Source organism: Pagrus pagrus (assembly GCF_965226575.1).
Source record: "Pagrus pagrus genome assembly, chromosome: 14".
Classification (NCBI taxonomy): Eukaryota; Metazoa; Chordata; class Actinopteri; order Spariformes; family Sparidae; genus Pagrus; species Pagrus pagrus.
Genome location: NC_140198.1, coordinates 26,069,391 through 26,084,664, shown reverse-complemented (window position 1 = coordinate 26,084,664; position 15,274 = coordinate 26,069,391). Strand labels below are relative to the sequence as shown.

General features: G+C 40.9%; 2 protein-coding genes across 2 annotated transcripts; one reads left to right on the top strand and one right to left on the bottom strand.

The window, feature by feature from the left end:
• Nucleotides 1–1,297: 1,297 nt before the first annotated feature.
• On the top strand, nt 1,298–6,633 carry LOC311269197 (interferon regulatory factor 2-binding protein 1-like). The gene is made up of 2 exons (XM_084373226.1): nt 1,298–3,336; nt 5,741–6,633. Exon 1 carries the CDS (start codon nt 1,536–1,538, stop codon nt 3,309–3,311), a length of 1,776 nt encoding a protein of 591 aa, XP_084229352.1. The 5' UTR covers nt 1,298–1,535; the 3' UTR covers nt 3,312–3,336; nt 5,741–6,633.
• Nucleotides 6,628–13,636, bottom strand: micu2 (mitochondrial calcium uptake 2). The gene is made up of 12 exons (XM_084373227.1): nt 13,400–13,636; nt 12,941–13,070; nt 11,665–11,696; nt 11,490–11,565; nt 11,241–11,288; nt 10,828–10,910; nt 10,053–10,106; nt 9,840–9,937; nt 8,642–8,813; nt 8,457–8,565; nt 8,205–8,362; nt 6,628–7,258 (listed from the first exon to the last, which is right to left on the bottom strand). The coding sequence occupies exons 1-12, from the start codon at nt 13,595–13,597 to the stop codon at nt 7,157–7,159; spliced, it is 1,260 nt and encodes a 419-aa protein (XP_084229353.1). The 5' UTR covers nt 13,598–13,636; the 3' UTR covers nt 6,628–7,156.
• Nucleotides 13,637–15,274: the final 1,638 nt, after the last annotated feature.

The following is a 15,274-nucleotide window of genomic DNA, read 5'->3' as shown; positions in this document are numbered from 1 at the left end:
CAGTTTGATGCAAACGTCACATCAAGCACAGCCTGCAGACGTGTATGACTTGCAACTTGACTTAATACTAAATGACGTGATACTCATCTTAGACTTGGAAGTTACAGACTTGTGACTTAACTTGACTGAAAACATGATGACTCAAATGACTTGTCTGTTAATTTTATGTTGACAGTTGAGTTTTTTTTTAGTGTGGCTGTCAGTATTTCACTGTTACTAAGTGATGGAAGGGATTTTTATTTCTGATTGAGAAGCAATTAAGAAATAAACAAGCTTTCATAAAGTTATTTGTTTTTGATCTGATTACATTTTTTTTACTGAATCAATATACAAATTGGATAACTTGAAACACTTTTTGAACAGGTTAGAATAATTGGCCAATTGCATAACTACTCGATGGGTACTAATACCTTGTCTTTTTTCTTTATAAAGACTGGATACTGCAGGTAAGACTGCAGGATGTTGACTTGCCCAAGAAAAAATTACTTTGTTCTTGCTTGAGACTTGGACCAAATGATTCGAATCACATTATCTCAGACCTGCAGTGCATTATTCCCAGTATCAAGTGCTAGATTAATTAAAGCAGCTAAACAAAAGATAACTTGAACATTCAACTTAGTATTTAAATTCTTTAGTATGAAGTTTGAGTTAGAAGCACATCACATCAGTGGAGATGAAGTACTTACTTTTACCTGCTGACCACATATTTAGTGTCACTATTGCTTGGAGTAGTTGTTGGGTGCATACATACATACATACACTCAAGTACTTTTCTAAAGTTGTATGTGTTCTACCTTCTTCTGACTGAATATGACGTATAAACCGTTTTATTGATAATAATTACCACATAATTTTGATAAGAACCATTTTCTCGAGCCCAGCTCTAACATGGTGACCTGACAGTGACGTGATTAGACTCGCAGCCTGAATGAACGCATAAACAGGGAGCTGTGGCAGCAGAGCTATTCACCCTGCCCCTGTCACCAACACTTAAACTCATGTATACAGACATGGAGAGCAGGGACACGTCTCTAACTGTGCAGGTAGCGTTCATGATATTTTTGAAGCGTTTCTGTGTTCGCTGTCAGTGAAATGCAGCCACATTTCCTCTCCTCCCGTTTAATAACCGGTTTATAACCCTGCGCGGTACCTTTCCTGAGTACTTGTATTCCCTGTGTGCTCTCGGGACACTGCAAATACCACAATAATGGACAAAAAGAAAAAAATACAGCAGTGTAGGAATTAAACTACAACTCCCATAGTCCCCTCGGCCTCTGTCGCGTAGGTGTTTCCGGTGTCTTATGACATTTTACTTCCTTCCACACAGACCGACACGAACAAATCGAGAAAGAAGACGTCGCTAACTTTTAAATGCTGCCGTCAACAGTCGCGCTTTGAGCTCAGTTTTCGTTTCGATTCCATCGTAAAATGCGCGGCATGCGGCGTGTGGTGTCCGAGAACTGAAGGATTGTTGAAAACGCGGACCGTAACGTGTAGGCCTCCGAAGAAAGTTTGGTCGAGGGCCTGTAAACAACATGTCCTCCGCCTCGCAGTCTTCCTCCAGACGGCAATGGTGCTACCTCTGCGATCTGCCCAAGATGCCCTGGGCCATGCTGTGGGAGTTCAGCGAGGCTGTGTGCCGGGGATGTGTCAACTACGACGGGGCAGACAGAATAGAGCTCCTCATTGAAACTGCCAGGCAGCTGAAGAGCACGCACGGAGTTTTAGACGGCAGGTCTCCCGGTCCACAGCAGGGAAAACCCAGCTCGGCTGGGCCCATTGAAGCAGGGCGGCAGCATGGAGAGCGTATAGATAGGGGGAGGGGTGAGTATGGGGTGTCTTCTCGCCTCCCCAATGGCCTGCACAGAGCTGAAGATGTGGCCTTGTCAGAGGCCAGCAGACAGAGTCCAAACACACGTCGGGCTATTGTTGGGGCAGTTCCTAGTCTTCATGGCACCATATCCCATGCCTTGATAGCTCAGGGGTTAGTAGCAGCCCCTCATGGGCTGTTACCGTTATCAGGCTCCAGGGCCGGGGCCACACCTATTGCAGTCTCAGCTGGCCCCATAATGGGTGATGCTGGCAGAAGACAGGCTGTGTCCCTGGGTGTGGGTGCCAGCACCTCTGCTCTGGTGGGTATAGATCCTGCAGTGTGGAGGAACAATGAAGTGATGGCTGAACTGAACGAGGTGGCTCGCAGCAGGGTCGAAGGCTGGCCAAACCGTCCCAAGGCAGTCCGGGATGTACTTGTAGCTCTCAGCAGCTGTGTCCCCTTTAATGTTCGTTTCAGGAAAGACCATAACCTGGTGGGTCGGGTCCTGGCCTTTGACGTCAGCTCCAGTCCAGAGTTTGAGCTGAAGGTGTTTGTGGAGTATCCTGCCGGCTCTGGAATGATCTTCTCAGGTGTCCCAGACCTGGTCAGGCAGATGTTCCGAGACTCAGCCAAAGATGCAGGTAAAGCGGTGAACTCTGGGCTACGTTATGTGGAATATGAAAAGCGGCAAGGCTCAGGAGACTGGCGTGCGCTCTCTGAGCTGTTGAATGATGGTGTGCGTATGTTTAAGGAGCCCCCAATCCCAGAGGTTCTGCCTCAGCCAGATGCAGGGTTGCCTATGGCAGCCGCTGGGCGCCCTGGACCAGCAAAAGGCACAACTCGGCGCCGCAAGGCTTCTCCGGGCTCTGAGAATGGAGAGAGCGAAGGACGGCCCGATCACCCAGCGAGAGAGCCCTGGCCCCGAGGTGCTTACTCAGGCATGGAACCTCTTCCTGGCATGGCCGCCCCTCAAGAGGGCCCACCCCGTTTACACAGCCAGCCCTCACCTATCTCAGCGCTCATGGGAGTTGCAGACAGCCTGAGCTCAAGCCAGATGGCCAGAGATAGCCCCAGCATGTCCACAGCCCACTCCTCAGCCGGGCGCCCCACCAGCAGCAGCCCCTCCACTGCCTCCACCTCAGTCTCCCAGGCAGCCTTGGCGCAGGGTTTAAGCGCGGTGGGTCAGAGCAGCAACGCCGGTGCTGGAGAGTCTACAAGCAGCGCCCAGGGCACTCTGCTCTGCTGCACCCTCTGCAGAGAGCGCCTGGAGGACACTCATTTTGTCCAGTGTCCCTCTGTCCAGCACCACAAGTTCTGCTTCCCTTGCACCCGAGGGTTCATCCGCAGCCAAGGTCAAGGCGGGGAGGTGTACTGCCCCAGTGGAGAGCGCTGTCCCCTGGCTGGATCCACTGTGCCTTGGGCCTTCATGCAGGGGGAGATCTCCACCATCCTGGCCGGAGACGGAGATGTGACAGTAAAGAAGGAGAACGACCCTTGACGTCTCCATCCTGTTGTGGTGAATGGTAAGACAGCAGCTGTCCTGAGAGGGACGGTTAGGATGGCACCAGTTTAAACAGGTTTTAAAAGCTCAAAACAGTTTGAACTAATCAAAACAAAACAAAAATAAGAAAAAGACAAGAAAAAAATTCCCATAATGAGAGGATCCAGAAAATCAGAGTTGCAAATGAAAAATGAAATCAGTTTAATCAGTAGAGATACTTTTCTCTTTTTTCAGCTGTGACTGCTTGGCCCCAAATGACATAGCATTAAAGAGTGTGTGATTTGTAAAGGTCTTTAGATTTCAGGTCAGCTCTTAATCCTCGTGCCTCCATGGTTAAATTCAGTCAGCATTAATAATTTAAGTGATGTTATCATCTGTCTTCTAAAATACGCAACAGAATACACACAGCAAAGAAACTCATTGGAAGCAGTGTGTGTGAATAATAACTTTAAACAGTTGCTCAGGTAGTGTAAAGAGAGAAGGAGAGAAGAGTTCACAGTAATACATATAAATAACATCATTATCACAATACTTCCACAGGTTCCACAGGATAAGAATCACTGCAGAGCAACATGACAGAGGAGAACTATCAGTGTCGATAGTTGTTTAATCTTTTTTATATTTTGTGAGCCACAAAGAAACATGACCTCTGTCAGCATTACATATTTCACTTGTTTACACTGCAACTGACATGTGAGAAATACTTTCATGTGTTGTTTACAGTGTGTGTTAACACAGATTACAGTGGAACACTGCAATAATGCACCGTAATCATTTTGGTAACACTTTATAATGATCAGCTTAAATAAAAGGTAGATTTATAGTTAATTAAACTTTAGTTAACAGTTATTTCAATCATAACAAACAAGGAAATGCCTCAAACCATTTATTAAGACATTTTTAAGGTTTGTAAACATCAGTTTCAGCTTTATAATGGTCATCCAAATAATGCTTAAAAATTAACTACACAGTATTTATTGACCATTCACAAAGTATTATAAAAATCAGTTGCAAATTTACAGTAAGTAGTTGTTTTATCAATGGTTCATGAATCAGTTAATTGTTTATTGACAGTGAATTAGCTATTAACTACAGTGTAGTTAACTATAAATTTCCCTTTTATTAATGATGGTTATTATAAATTGTTAGTGTCATTTCTCCTTTTGCGATTTATAAATCATCTTAAAACTCAATACACTTTATATAATTTAGACTCCATGTTTTTTGCACATAATCAGACCGTTCACTAATAAGACACAAAACAAAGTGTAGTGTGTAACGGTGTCGAGAGAGGCCTCGACAGTTTGATGCTGATTCAGAGGTCAGATTGAGGCACAAAATTCAAAAATCTGACATCACGGGCTGTTGTGAAAATTTGAAGAAAAAAAAGTGAAGAGACAGGATAAAATAAACATTAGTACAGTCTCATCAGCTAACCACTATACTGTACTGGATGTTGTAGACACTTCTCTTAATTAGACCCACGTCCTGTGCAGGGTTCACCAAATTAGATCTTTTAGGACCTTCTCAATATTAGAGCCCCACCTATACAATGGTTGACTGATATTTTCAGACGATATTTGCTTATCACAGATATCTGTGATCTGATATCAAATATATATGTACATATTTGCCGATATGCACTGATGTGACTTTTTTTGTTTATTTCCTTTCAAATGCAGAAAAAGATGCTTGAGGTAATTTATCATTAAATTTCCATAAGTTTATTTAAGTGCACTTAAACAAAGTTTATTGTTTAAACTGTAAAATATCCCAGCTCCATTACATATGTAATGTTTGGCCATAATTGAAGGGTCATTGCATAAAATGTGAGCAAATCGGCGGATGTAAATGGATATCCACATTTTTTTACTCCCTAATATCAGCATTGGGACCAACAATCTAGTATTGGTCAGGCTGTACTTACTAATTTACTAGGCAAATACATCACAGAATGCAAATTAATACCTTTTTGGCATACTGTAGTAGGGACAATAAGGCCTATTTGTACATCCCTGCTGTAATAATAGGGGTAGACCGATGATCAGGGCCAATATTCAGCATTTTCTGATTATCGGTATCAAACTAATAGTATATAAACTAGTTTTAAAATGTGCTACTTTGGCTCTGATGCAGCATCTTCTCACACAGTGTCCCGCCCACAACGATACCTGATTGGTAACACGTCACAATTAACAGCCTTTAAACACTGAGTAATCTGAATCTGCAAAGTAACTAGTAACTAAATGTATCAAATAAATGTAGTGGAGAGGAAGTATAAAGTAGCAGAAAATGGAAATACTCAAATATCAAAGTACTTAGAGTACTTTAGAGCTCAGTTAGAAAAGAAAGCTGTCCATTGTCACTCTACTGTTTGTTTATAACGTTCCTAAATCCTTACACATATCTTTCTTCTTCTTCCACAGTGGATCAAACACTTTGAAAGCACTTCCCTATTATCTCAAGCAGAGGTCCACTTTGGCTACAGTTCATCATGTGTGCCTCTGAGAACAGAAGAACTCTGAACCACAGGAGGACAACTACACACACCCCGTTAACTAAACACGCAACGAGACTCACTTTTGAGAAGAGGGACATGTCCGTGTGTCAGGGCGGGGCTCACCTGTGAAGGCCGGGCTGCTCCATCACAACTGAATGTTGAGTCCTGACCACATCTCTCTCTCTCTCTCTCTCTTCTTTGTCCAGAGGCCTCTCATCAGGCCTCATTTTCAAAGCCCAGGATAGAAAGCACATGCTTGTTTCAAGAATGACAATCTATTTTGTCTTTCATTTGTGTTTTTGTTATATACGTTGCATACTGTCTTACACAGATGGACGACGGCGAGATTGACAGAATAATGCATTTCTTCAAAAAACAAATGAATGTCCAAAATGTGGCAAAACCATTGGGTCCTTAAAGCCAAGGATTGAAAAAATGTAATCCCACAATATGTCTCTTACGTAATCTCCTTATATTGTATGTCAAAAATGTGAATTTACTTTCAATATGGCTATGTAATTTCTATTTTTGATACAATACAAATTTATATGTATTTGTTTATAGTGATAAGAAGACCAAAGATGGCTTCATGCTCAATGTAATTTTATTGTATTGTAGCTGTGTATGCTGTATTCACTGATAACCTTGGCATCAGTCACTAATTTGTTCATCTATCGCAGAAGTAAGCTTGTTTTGTCTATTTACTTTTTGAATTCTATGTATGGTAAGATAATTAGCACCACAATCTTCAATGGTTAACCCACATACTCATGTGATCTTAACAGGTCAATTCTACAATAAATGACAAAATAGTTACTAGTTAGAGCTGGTTTATTCTGTGGACCACCTTGTTGAAACATTTTTATAAAACTTTATTTGATAAATATTTTTCACAAAAACATGAAAAACCCACACCTGATATTATATAAGCCCTTGAAACAGCATCAACATGCACAGACTGAGCATATATTCATTGAAGCACAGTTTTGTAAACGTATAGAGTGCAAAATTAATTAAAAAGTCATCAGCCATTCTAATCTAAATGCATGAATTGATTAAGCACAAAGGCCAGCACACTGCACCAAGTAATACACGTATTGTAAACGCCACATCCACAGTTCTTAAAGGTATATACACACGTATGTTGCATCTGGTCTTAATGGGTCAAACCAATATGAGACAATGCATTACTGATCTGTAAACATAATTGTACACACGATAGTGGTGTGAATCCTCTTTACATGTCGTTACATTTATAATGTTGTTCACCCCACTTATTTGATTATAAGAGACCAAGGTGAGTAGTGGTATAATGATCGTCTGTCAGACGTGTCGTGGTGGTTCAGAAGGGGCACCCGTTGTCCCCCAGGGCCTCCCGAGCTGCCTTCATGGTCTCTCTCTTCACACATTTCCAATAGCCAGAGAAGCCATTCTGATGCTGCACCTGAGGGAGGGACCGTGTTCATCACATCAAACTGACATTCAATTAGAAATTCAAAAAGCCCTGGGACAGCAGTCCATAAGAGATCTACTGGGAGAGTTCAGAATTCGTATCTTTACAAATAGCTTGCCAGGATAAAATGAAAGTTACATAAATGTAGACAGTTGATTTTGTATGAATGAAAAATCAATCTGTAGAACCAAAGAGATACAAAGTAGGGCACTACAGAGCATGCAATGACTGATGCACAAATGTTTTTTTCTCTCCAATTTCTTCAGCAGTCGATATGATGACATAACTAAATTTTTAATAGTTCAGCATTTTGGGAAATTCATTTATTGCTGAGTTACAGGTTATGATTACTGATTTTCCTTCGGACACAGCCAGGTTAGCTGTTTCCAGTTTTTATACTAAGCTTAGCTAACTGGCTGTAGCTTCACATTACGAGTGGTATCAATCTTCTCACCTGACTTTTGGCAAAAAACTAAGTGTGGCTGAGCGATATATCCATATATCATTATCCTGATATGAGACAATATACGGTCTTAGATTTTGGATATCATCATATGGTGATATGACTTACGGGTTTTAAAGGCTGCATTACAGTAAAGTGATTTAATTTTTCTGAACTTACCAGACTGTTCTACTAGTTCTAATACTTGCCTTTACCCATTTAAGTAATTATATCCACATAACTGATGATTATTTATCAAAAATGTGTTAATATTTTGTGAAAGTACCAATATTGTTATATTTGCTCTTGTCACCCATACTTAGTATTTAAAAGCGCTTTTGAAATATCGAGATATATTTTGTGTTATTTTAAGGCCATGTCACAGAAAAGCAAGCAAGCTAAAATACCCAAAACATTAAATTATTCCTTTAAGATGTAACATTCTTTTTGCAGCTATTAAAATATGATATAAAATGTTAAGATGGACAGACTGACCTTCAGACCGCGCAGTACTCTGTCTGTCATCACACCCATGAATTCCTTATGGCTCAGGCAGTTGTCTCCGTCCATATCAAACAGTTTAAATACAGTATCCAGCACACTCTCAGACAGATCGTGGCCTGTGGCGATCCTCACAGCTCGCTTGAACTGGGCTGTAATGAGAGGAGGAAAGATGTAGTCTCTAGATTCTACTTTACATAGTATTTAATAAAAACTCTGAAATTCTACACAACAGGGAGGTGTTACCCATTTGAACAGGACGATTGGCTCCAGTCACCAGTTTCATTGAGAAGGCAAAATCCTCCAGATTGTTGGTGAACAGACAGAAAGCCTTGAACTCATCAAATGTGATACTCTGCGAGACAAAACATGTCAGTTTACTTTAATGCAAAACTGAACCAGGTTTTCACCAGATTGACTTTTTTTCCTACCTGGCCAGCAGGGATTTTCTTTCTCATGTTCTCCCAGTAGACTTCATTGTCTTCTTCGTTGGTGTAGTGAAGCAGCCACTCTGCAAAGTCTTCTCTTCGCATGGTGTCCATACCTTTGGAGAACTGCAGGAACTCCATCTCCTGGACCTCAGCCTGCAGGTCCTCCATGAACCTGAACAACACAAGATGTTTACTAGAAATCTAATGCTTTAAGAACCAACAGTCCTGCTGAGGTTTGTGAGGGGAAAAATGTCACAACAGTATTACTTAAAAGAGTGCAAAACAAATAAAACAGAACATTCCTGAGTCGAATAAAAGGGAAAGTAAATGATAAAAGGGAAATAGAGAAGGGAGAAGTAACCGTTTGAGAAAATAAAAAGGAGAAATCACAGATCACATGCTGATGATAGGAAGTCTTCATCTTAAACTAAAATGCTGGCATCACAACATTTTATATTTTATTATAGATTTTTTAAAATTACTGTTGCATTTTTAAATCAAAAGGTCAGTATCAAGTGCCGACAGTTACTTATTGTCTTCAAATCAGTATGCAGTGGTCATGTTCTCAACGTTATACAAATAAAACTGAGAAAAAAACATTAATTGTATTAATTGAACATGCTGTAACTAGCATTGTATTAAATAGCAACATTTCTACAGTGAAGAAAAACGTTTGTTACTGTGGACACACATTTCACTATCTTAGCCCCTTTTTGCACACACATATTGTGAACCCAGAATTAACCTCAGCCCAGGGCCATATGACTCACACTGCATTTCTACTAGCCCTGGGTTAAATATCCGTTGCAACACGCAGCTTATGTTTATGCCTCCGTTTCACACTAGCCCCGTGTTTGGTTGATATTCAGGGAATAACCCAACAAACTCAGGACTACTTGTGCTCTGGAGCAGGGCCAGCAAGCCCTGGGCTAAAGTCGGGGTTAGCCCACTGTGGAATGTGCCAGGATAATGCCAGTGTGCAGCCAGGTTATAAGGCTGCATTCAGCCCTGGGTTAGGTACAATGTGATAAGCCATATTGTATGCAAGGACAGAATTTTGTGTTTAAAGGCAAGAATCTGTGCACTTCATCCAGCTTATTGAGAGATTTGACTTAAATACCCATTACATCTCAAATGTGGCTAAACACTGATCACTGTAATGTATTGATCAGTGACAGCAGCAGTGACATTTCCTTACCTGCAAAACTGCTGATACTGCAGCTTGTTTTCCCCTTTCTTTCCAAAGAAGTAGGCCTGCAGTGTTGTGTTAACACCCTGTCCTTCTTCCACTGGTTTCTGTAAACATTCAGGGAACATACAGTACACTACTATTAAACTGAACGGGCAGGCATTACATTATTAGTGATGCTGAAAAGGGACAGAATCATTCAAAGGGAATGTGAATACTGACCTCTGTGCTCTCCTTAGGAGCTTTCATTTTACTTTTCCCAATGATTTTCTTCAGCTTCAGAAGCAAAAAAAGAAAAATTCAAAAACATTATAATATTTCCACAATAAAATTAAAAACAACTTCACAAAATGTGAACACACATCCTGCTTCTCTGAACGCTCACAAAAACAAAACAAAAAAAGGATGATTTTACTGATGAAAGCAGAGATATGACCTTTATCTGAGTCACACAGGACAGACACTGCAGCAAATAAGAATCCATGCACTTCTACTCTTGAATGCTTTATACTTGTGCACCAAGTCACTACATGAAAATACGACACAAGGTGCATGCGTGCCAACATGCAGTCTGCCAGCCTGGGCCTGATCTAGACTAAGCACACTGCGGTCTTATGCTGTCATCACAGAGGACGAGTCTGGTTGGAACAGACACAAAAATGTCAAGTGGCTTTACATAAACGGACTACAGTGAGGAGCTGACTCAGGCTGCACAGATGCAAACACATGACAGATGAAAAACAGACTACAGTCACTAGCAGTGCTGCTCTGCCTCACCTTTACACGGAGCCATGGTCCATACTTACAACTGTGGGAGCATCAGTGCTTGACGCAGCATTAAAGGTGGCAGTATTTTTACATTTAAATGCGAACAGACATTTGAACAAACAGAATCTCTATACAATGTGTCTTCCCGTAATTACATGTGAAACAAGTGTGTTGTTCAATATTAATACATCTCACTGATAAAAAATTCATGATACATCAGAGGTCTTACCTTGAGAAACTCCTTTTTGTCCACATGCTCATTGCCGTCAACATCAAGCATTTTGAATGCAATGTGAAATCCTGTATGCGGCTCTGCAACAGCAATGCACTGTCAGACATCTGAGCTCTGTCTAAACACTTTTAGAAAACCTCACATGAAACAATGCACTCGGTTAGTAGGGCAGAGTAACATTTGCTGAGTGCTGAGAGTTACAACACAAATCAGGTCAGCAGCTGCTGATTAATGGTCGAGCTCCACTGAAATGTGCAGGTGTGCAAAGCTCCAACAGAACTCTTCTTGGAGAAAATGCATCCACTTAAGTCACAAAATCACAGGCAAGTCCATTCATCACAATATTACTGAGAGCGGGGGAAGACCCTGCAAGGCCCAGCAGCTCAGCCAGTGTGTGGGAATCTACTTACTAGTGAGGATAGTCAGCAGGAACAGATACTCTGTGTAGGAGATCAAACCTGCAAGACACAAAAAACGATATTGTGGAAACAATATATTGACCGATTTTGAAATAAAAAATGCAAACATACAGACATCATTTTTGCCAGTTAAGGTCACACAGATAAAATTAAACATGAATAGGAAACAAACAAACACATTGTGATGTGGATCTGAATAATACAGAATATTCTATGTGTTGACTCAGACTGAAGACTCACCATCGTCTCCTAAGGTTCTGAACAGATCATTACCGGCCCGGACTTTAGAGACAGACACCAACATTTTGTCAACTTCCTGCAAAAACACCGACAAGAAACAGAAAAACAGAAAAACTGATGACATGATAACTACATGTGCAGCTTGAAACTACACAACGTGATGGTGTAAACATACCTGTTCTGTTAAAACTTTCTTCTGCAGCTTTCCTACATGAGGAAAAACAAGATGTGTTAACAGAACAACAACCTTCGAATAAAGAACAGAAGGTACGTAGATGTATTTCATGAATCTTCATCTATACATGAGAATGTCTGCAGGGTTTTTTTTATCTTCTACAATACATTTCATTCTACCAATGAAAATCTGTCAATGTGACTCAGGCAGAAATATTCACAGATGAGGGAATGTCTTAAAGTTTTATTAATGTTTAGTTGAACGTTCACCGACTTTCTTCCTGAGTCTCTGACTCTCCCATGAGTTACATCTTCAGGTGATGATATGAAACGCACAGTTACCTTTAATAAAATTACTAACTCTCTGGGTTTGAACACTGATGAAAACATTTGGGATAATGTCAGTACATAACTCAACAAGATATATAACAAATGTTGAGATGTTATATATTATATCTTTACATGATTCCCTTTTATAGAATTTAATTTGGCAATGAAGGTTTTCTGTAGTTAGTTATGGTTAAAGCAAGTTATCTGCTAATAACTTATTTAGCAACATATGACTTTAAATCGCAAGAGACAGACATTTAAATGGTGCAGTAGTCAGGTGTGTCTGACTGTTTGGCATCAATGTCGACGACACACATGGCTGCCAGAATAAAAAAAACATATATTTTTTTTTTTTACAAAGAATGTTTTAATCACAGCCTTATAAATATAATACAATCCAATACAATAGGAAGCCTTGTTTTATGCTTTTGAGTTACATCTGACTGCGACATGAGCTGCGAACAAATTGCAGCTCCCAGCACAGACATGTTATATGTCTGATTTCACTACGTAATGTCCGTCTATTGGTGTTAAAATAAACCAACTTTGCAATGCAGCATTTTCACATAACCACTCATATCTTTTAAAACTGCACTTTCAGGATAATGCAGGCAAGGTAATATCATTTTTAAATCACCTAGATGGATCTTTTATTTGCATTTTAGCCATTTCAAATAATCAGCTTTGTTTATAAAGCTCTTACAAGCACCTGTACCTCCATGTTAAGGTGTGGCCTTTCATTAAGGCCCGGGCCTGGAGCTACAACACATTTAGCTCAGTCTTTACTGCTAACCTGGACTCTCAGTCTATTTTAATAAAACCTCCCATAAGTGCTCCTCTGGGTTGACATGTATCTGGTGACTGTGGACACTATGACATATGATACACAATAATTTAATACTCATCAGTCATTAGGTGGTGAAGCGATTGACGTCAGAGCATCTTACTGTCAACGTTCTCCAGCATCACAGAGAACAGGAAGTCTCGCGGGGTCATGTATGGCTCCTGTTCGTACACCACCGAGGCGAACTGGATGAAACGGAGCCTCCTGGCAGAGCCCTGGGGAGCTGCGGCTTCCTGGAGCAGCACGGGAGACACAAATATCACTGTAGATATCACAAGAACTGAACCGAGTCAATACTGATGGTTGTTCTGATAGGAAACACATCATCTGCGTGGTGTGTCAGTGAGTGACAGCTGGGGGGCGTTAGCTGTTGATACCAACTCTCGGCTCAGTATTTACGCCCTTTCTGTAAATATTAATGTAAGTGTGTCGCAATAACCTATTTAGCAACATATGACTTTAAGCCGCAACCGACAGACATTTAAATGGTGCAGTAGTCAGGTGTGTCTGACTGTTGGGCGTCAATGTCGACGACACAAACTTTTATGAGGCGTGTACTCACTTTTTGTTCCTCTGCATGTACAGCAAAGGGCAGAGTCCTGTTGTTAGCACGGTACTGATAATAACAGACCAGCCCAGTTCCGACTACACACCCGAAAACACCAGGGCCGACCGCACGGCGAAGTGCCGGACTTTTCAGAGACCGAGGGCTCCTCAAAACATTCCTTAGGACAGCGGCAACTCTTCCCCAGCTCGCCATTTTCGGAGAGGGGTTTACAACTAAACTCAAAGGCTTCCGTAGCTGCGTACTGCATGTGAGCAGAGCCACGCCCCTAGATACAAGCTGAGGTACCGGTCACGTGACGCCCCCCAGAAAGCCCAGTCATGTCCACAAAGGAAATGAAGGAGTGGAGATACAGACAGACAGACAGACAGACATCAGAGATCTGTGAGAATGGATCAGCTCACTGATAAATGATCAGGACAGAGCTCACAACACAGTTCTCACGAATAAGCTGTAATGTTTGGGCTTATAACATCAGTTTTAAAGACTTCTTTAAGTGAATACCTCATTAAAACCCCCCACAGACATGTTTTAAGACATATGAACATGCTCTTTGAATATTAAATTAATTATGGTTTCATACACGAAACAATTACTTACAAAAAATAAAATGACATCTTCTTCTTCTCCCTCATCAATAAATCTAGAATCTGTCAATATGCAGATAGTATTTCAGCTGAGGACTTTAGCTGCTGGGCAAACCATGTCTCCACAGTCCATTCTCAGTGTATGTGCACTGGAGGTTTCAAGTTTAACCTGTTATGTATTGGACTGATTTCCAAACAAGTTGTAATGTCAGAAATCCTGCTCAGATGTTCACGTTTTGAACTGACTTCAATGGTGAGCACAGAGCAACTTCCCTCCTTCAGCAGGTGAATGTGAAGCTCAGACATCACAGTGAAGCAATAATAAGCAAAAACACATTAGTGATTAAAAAATGATTATTAAATGAAGGGGGGCTTTAAAGCAGTGGTTCCTAAATGGTATGCTGCCGACACACTGGTGACAGAATTCATAGTCAGAATTCCTTTATTTGTCCCGCAGATGGGGAAATGTATTTGTTACAGCAGCCAAAAGTCAGTAATATTACAATAAACAATAATAAAAATAAACAATATAATAAAATAAAAAGATAAGAAATAGAATAGACTCGTATATACATAATATTTACAATATGAACAGTGTAATTATTCACAGTGTGGGCAGTGTATTTTTATTTACAAATAATAAATATGGGTATTAAAAACTGTCCAGTTAGTGCAAACCAAAGTGAGAATGAGAACGGGATATGTGTAGAGTTTGAGTACACATGAGAGGTCTACTGGGAGCAGTGCTGGTTGTACAGTCTAACAGCAGCAGGAAGGAAGGACCTGCGATACCTCTCCTTCACACACTTGGGGTGTATCAGTCTGTCGCTGAAGGAGCTGACCAGTGCTGCGATAGTGACCTGCAGGGGGTGGGACTCCTTCACCAGCAGCGATGACAGTTTATCCATCATCCTGCTCTCTCCCACCACCTGCACTGGGTCAAGAGGGCATCCCAGGATGGAGCTGGCCTTCTTGATGAGTTTATCAAGTCTCTTCCTATCTGCTAAAGGACACATGAGGCCAGTCCAGGTGTGCCTCGGGATTTTGTTACAACTATACATTAGTATTGCAACAGACATCTAAACAAGTAACCAATGATTTTTTTTAAATTTAGTAGGCTGTATCTGTACTTTGTATGCATTAATTTCCAAATATACACCTTCCTCCAGGGAACTGCAGTACGTTTGTTAAAGTTTATTTGGCATTATTAAATAAAAATAAATGTGTACAGAGAATGAACATGTTATAGAAGCTATTTTGAACATATATGAATACAGGTGTGCCT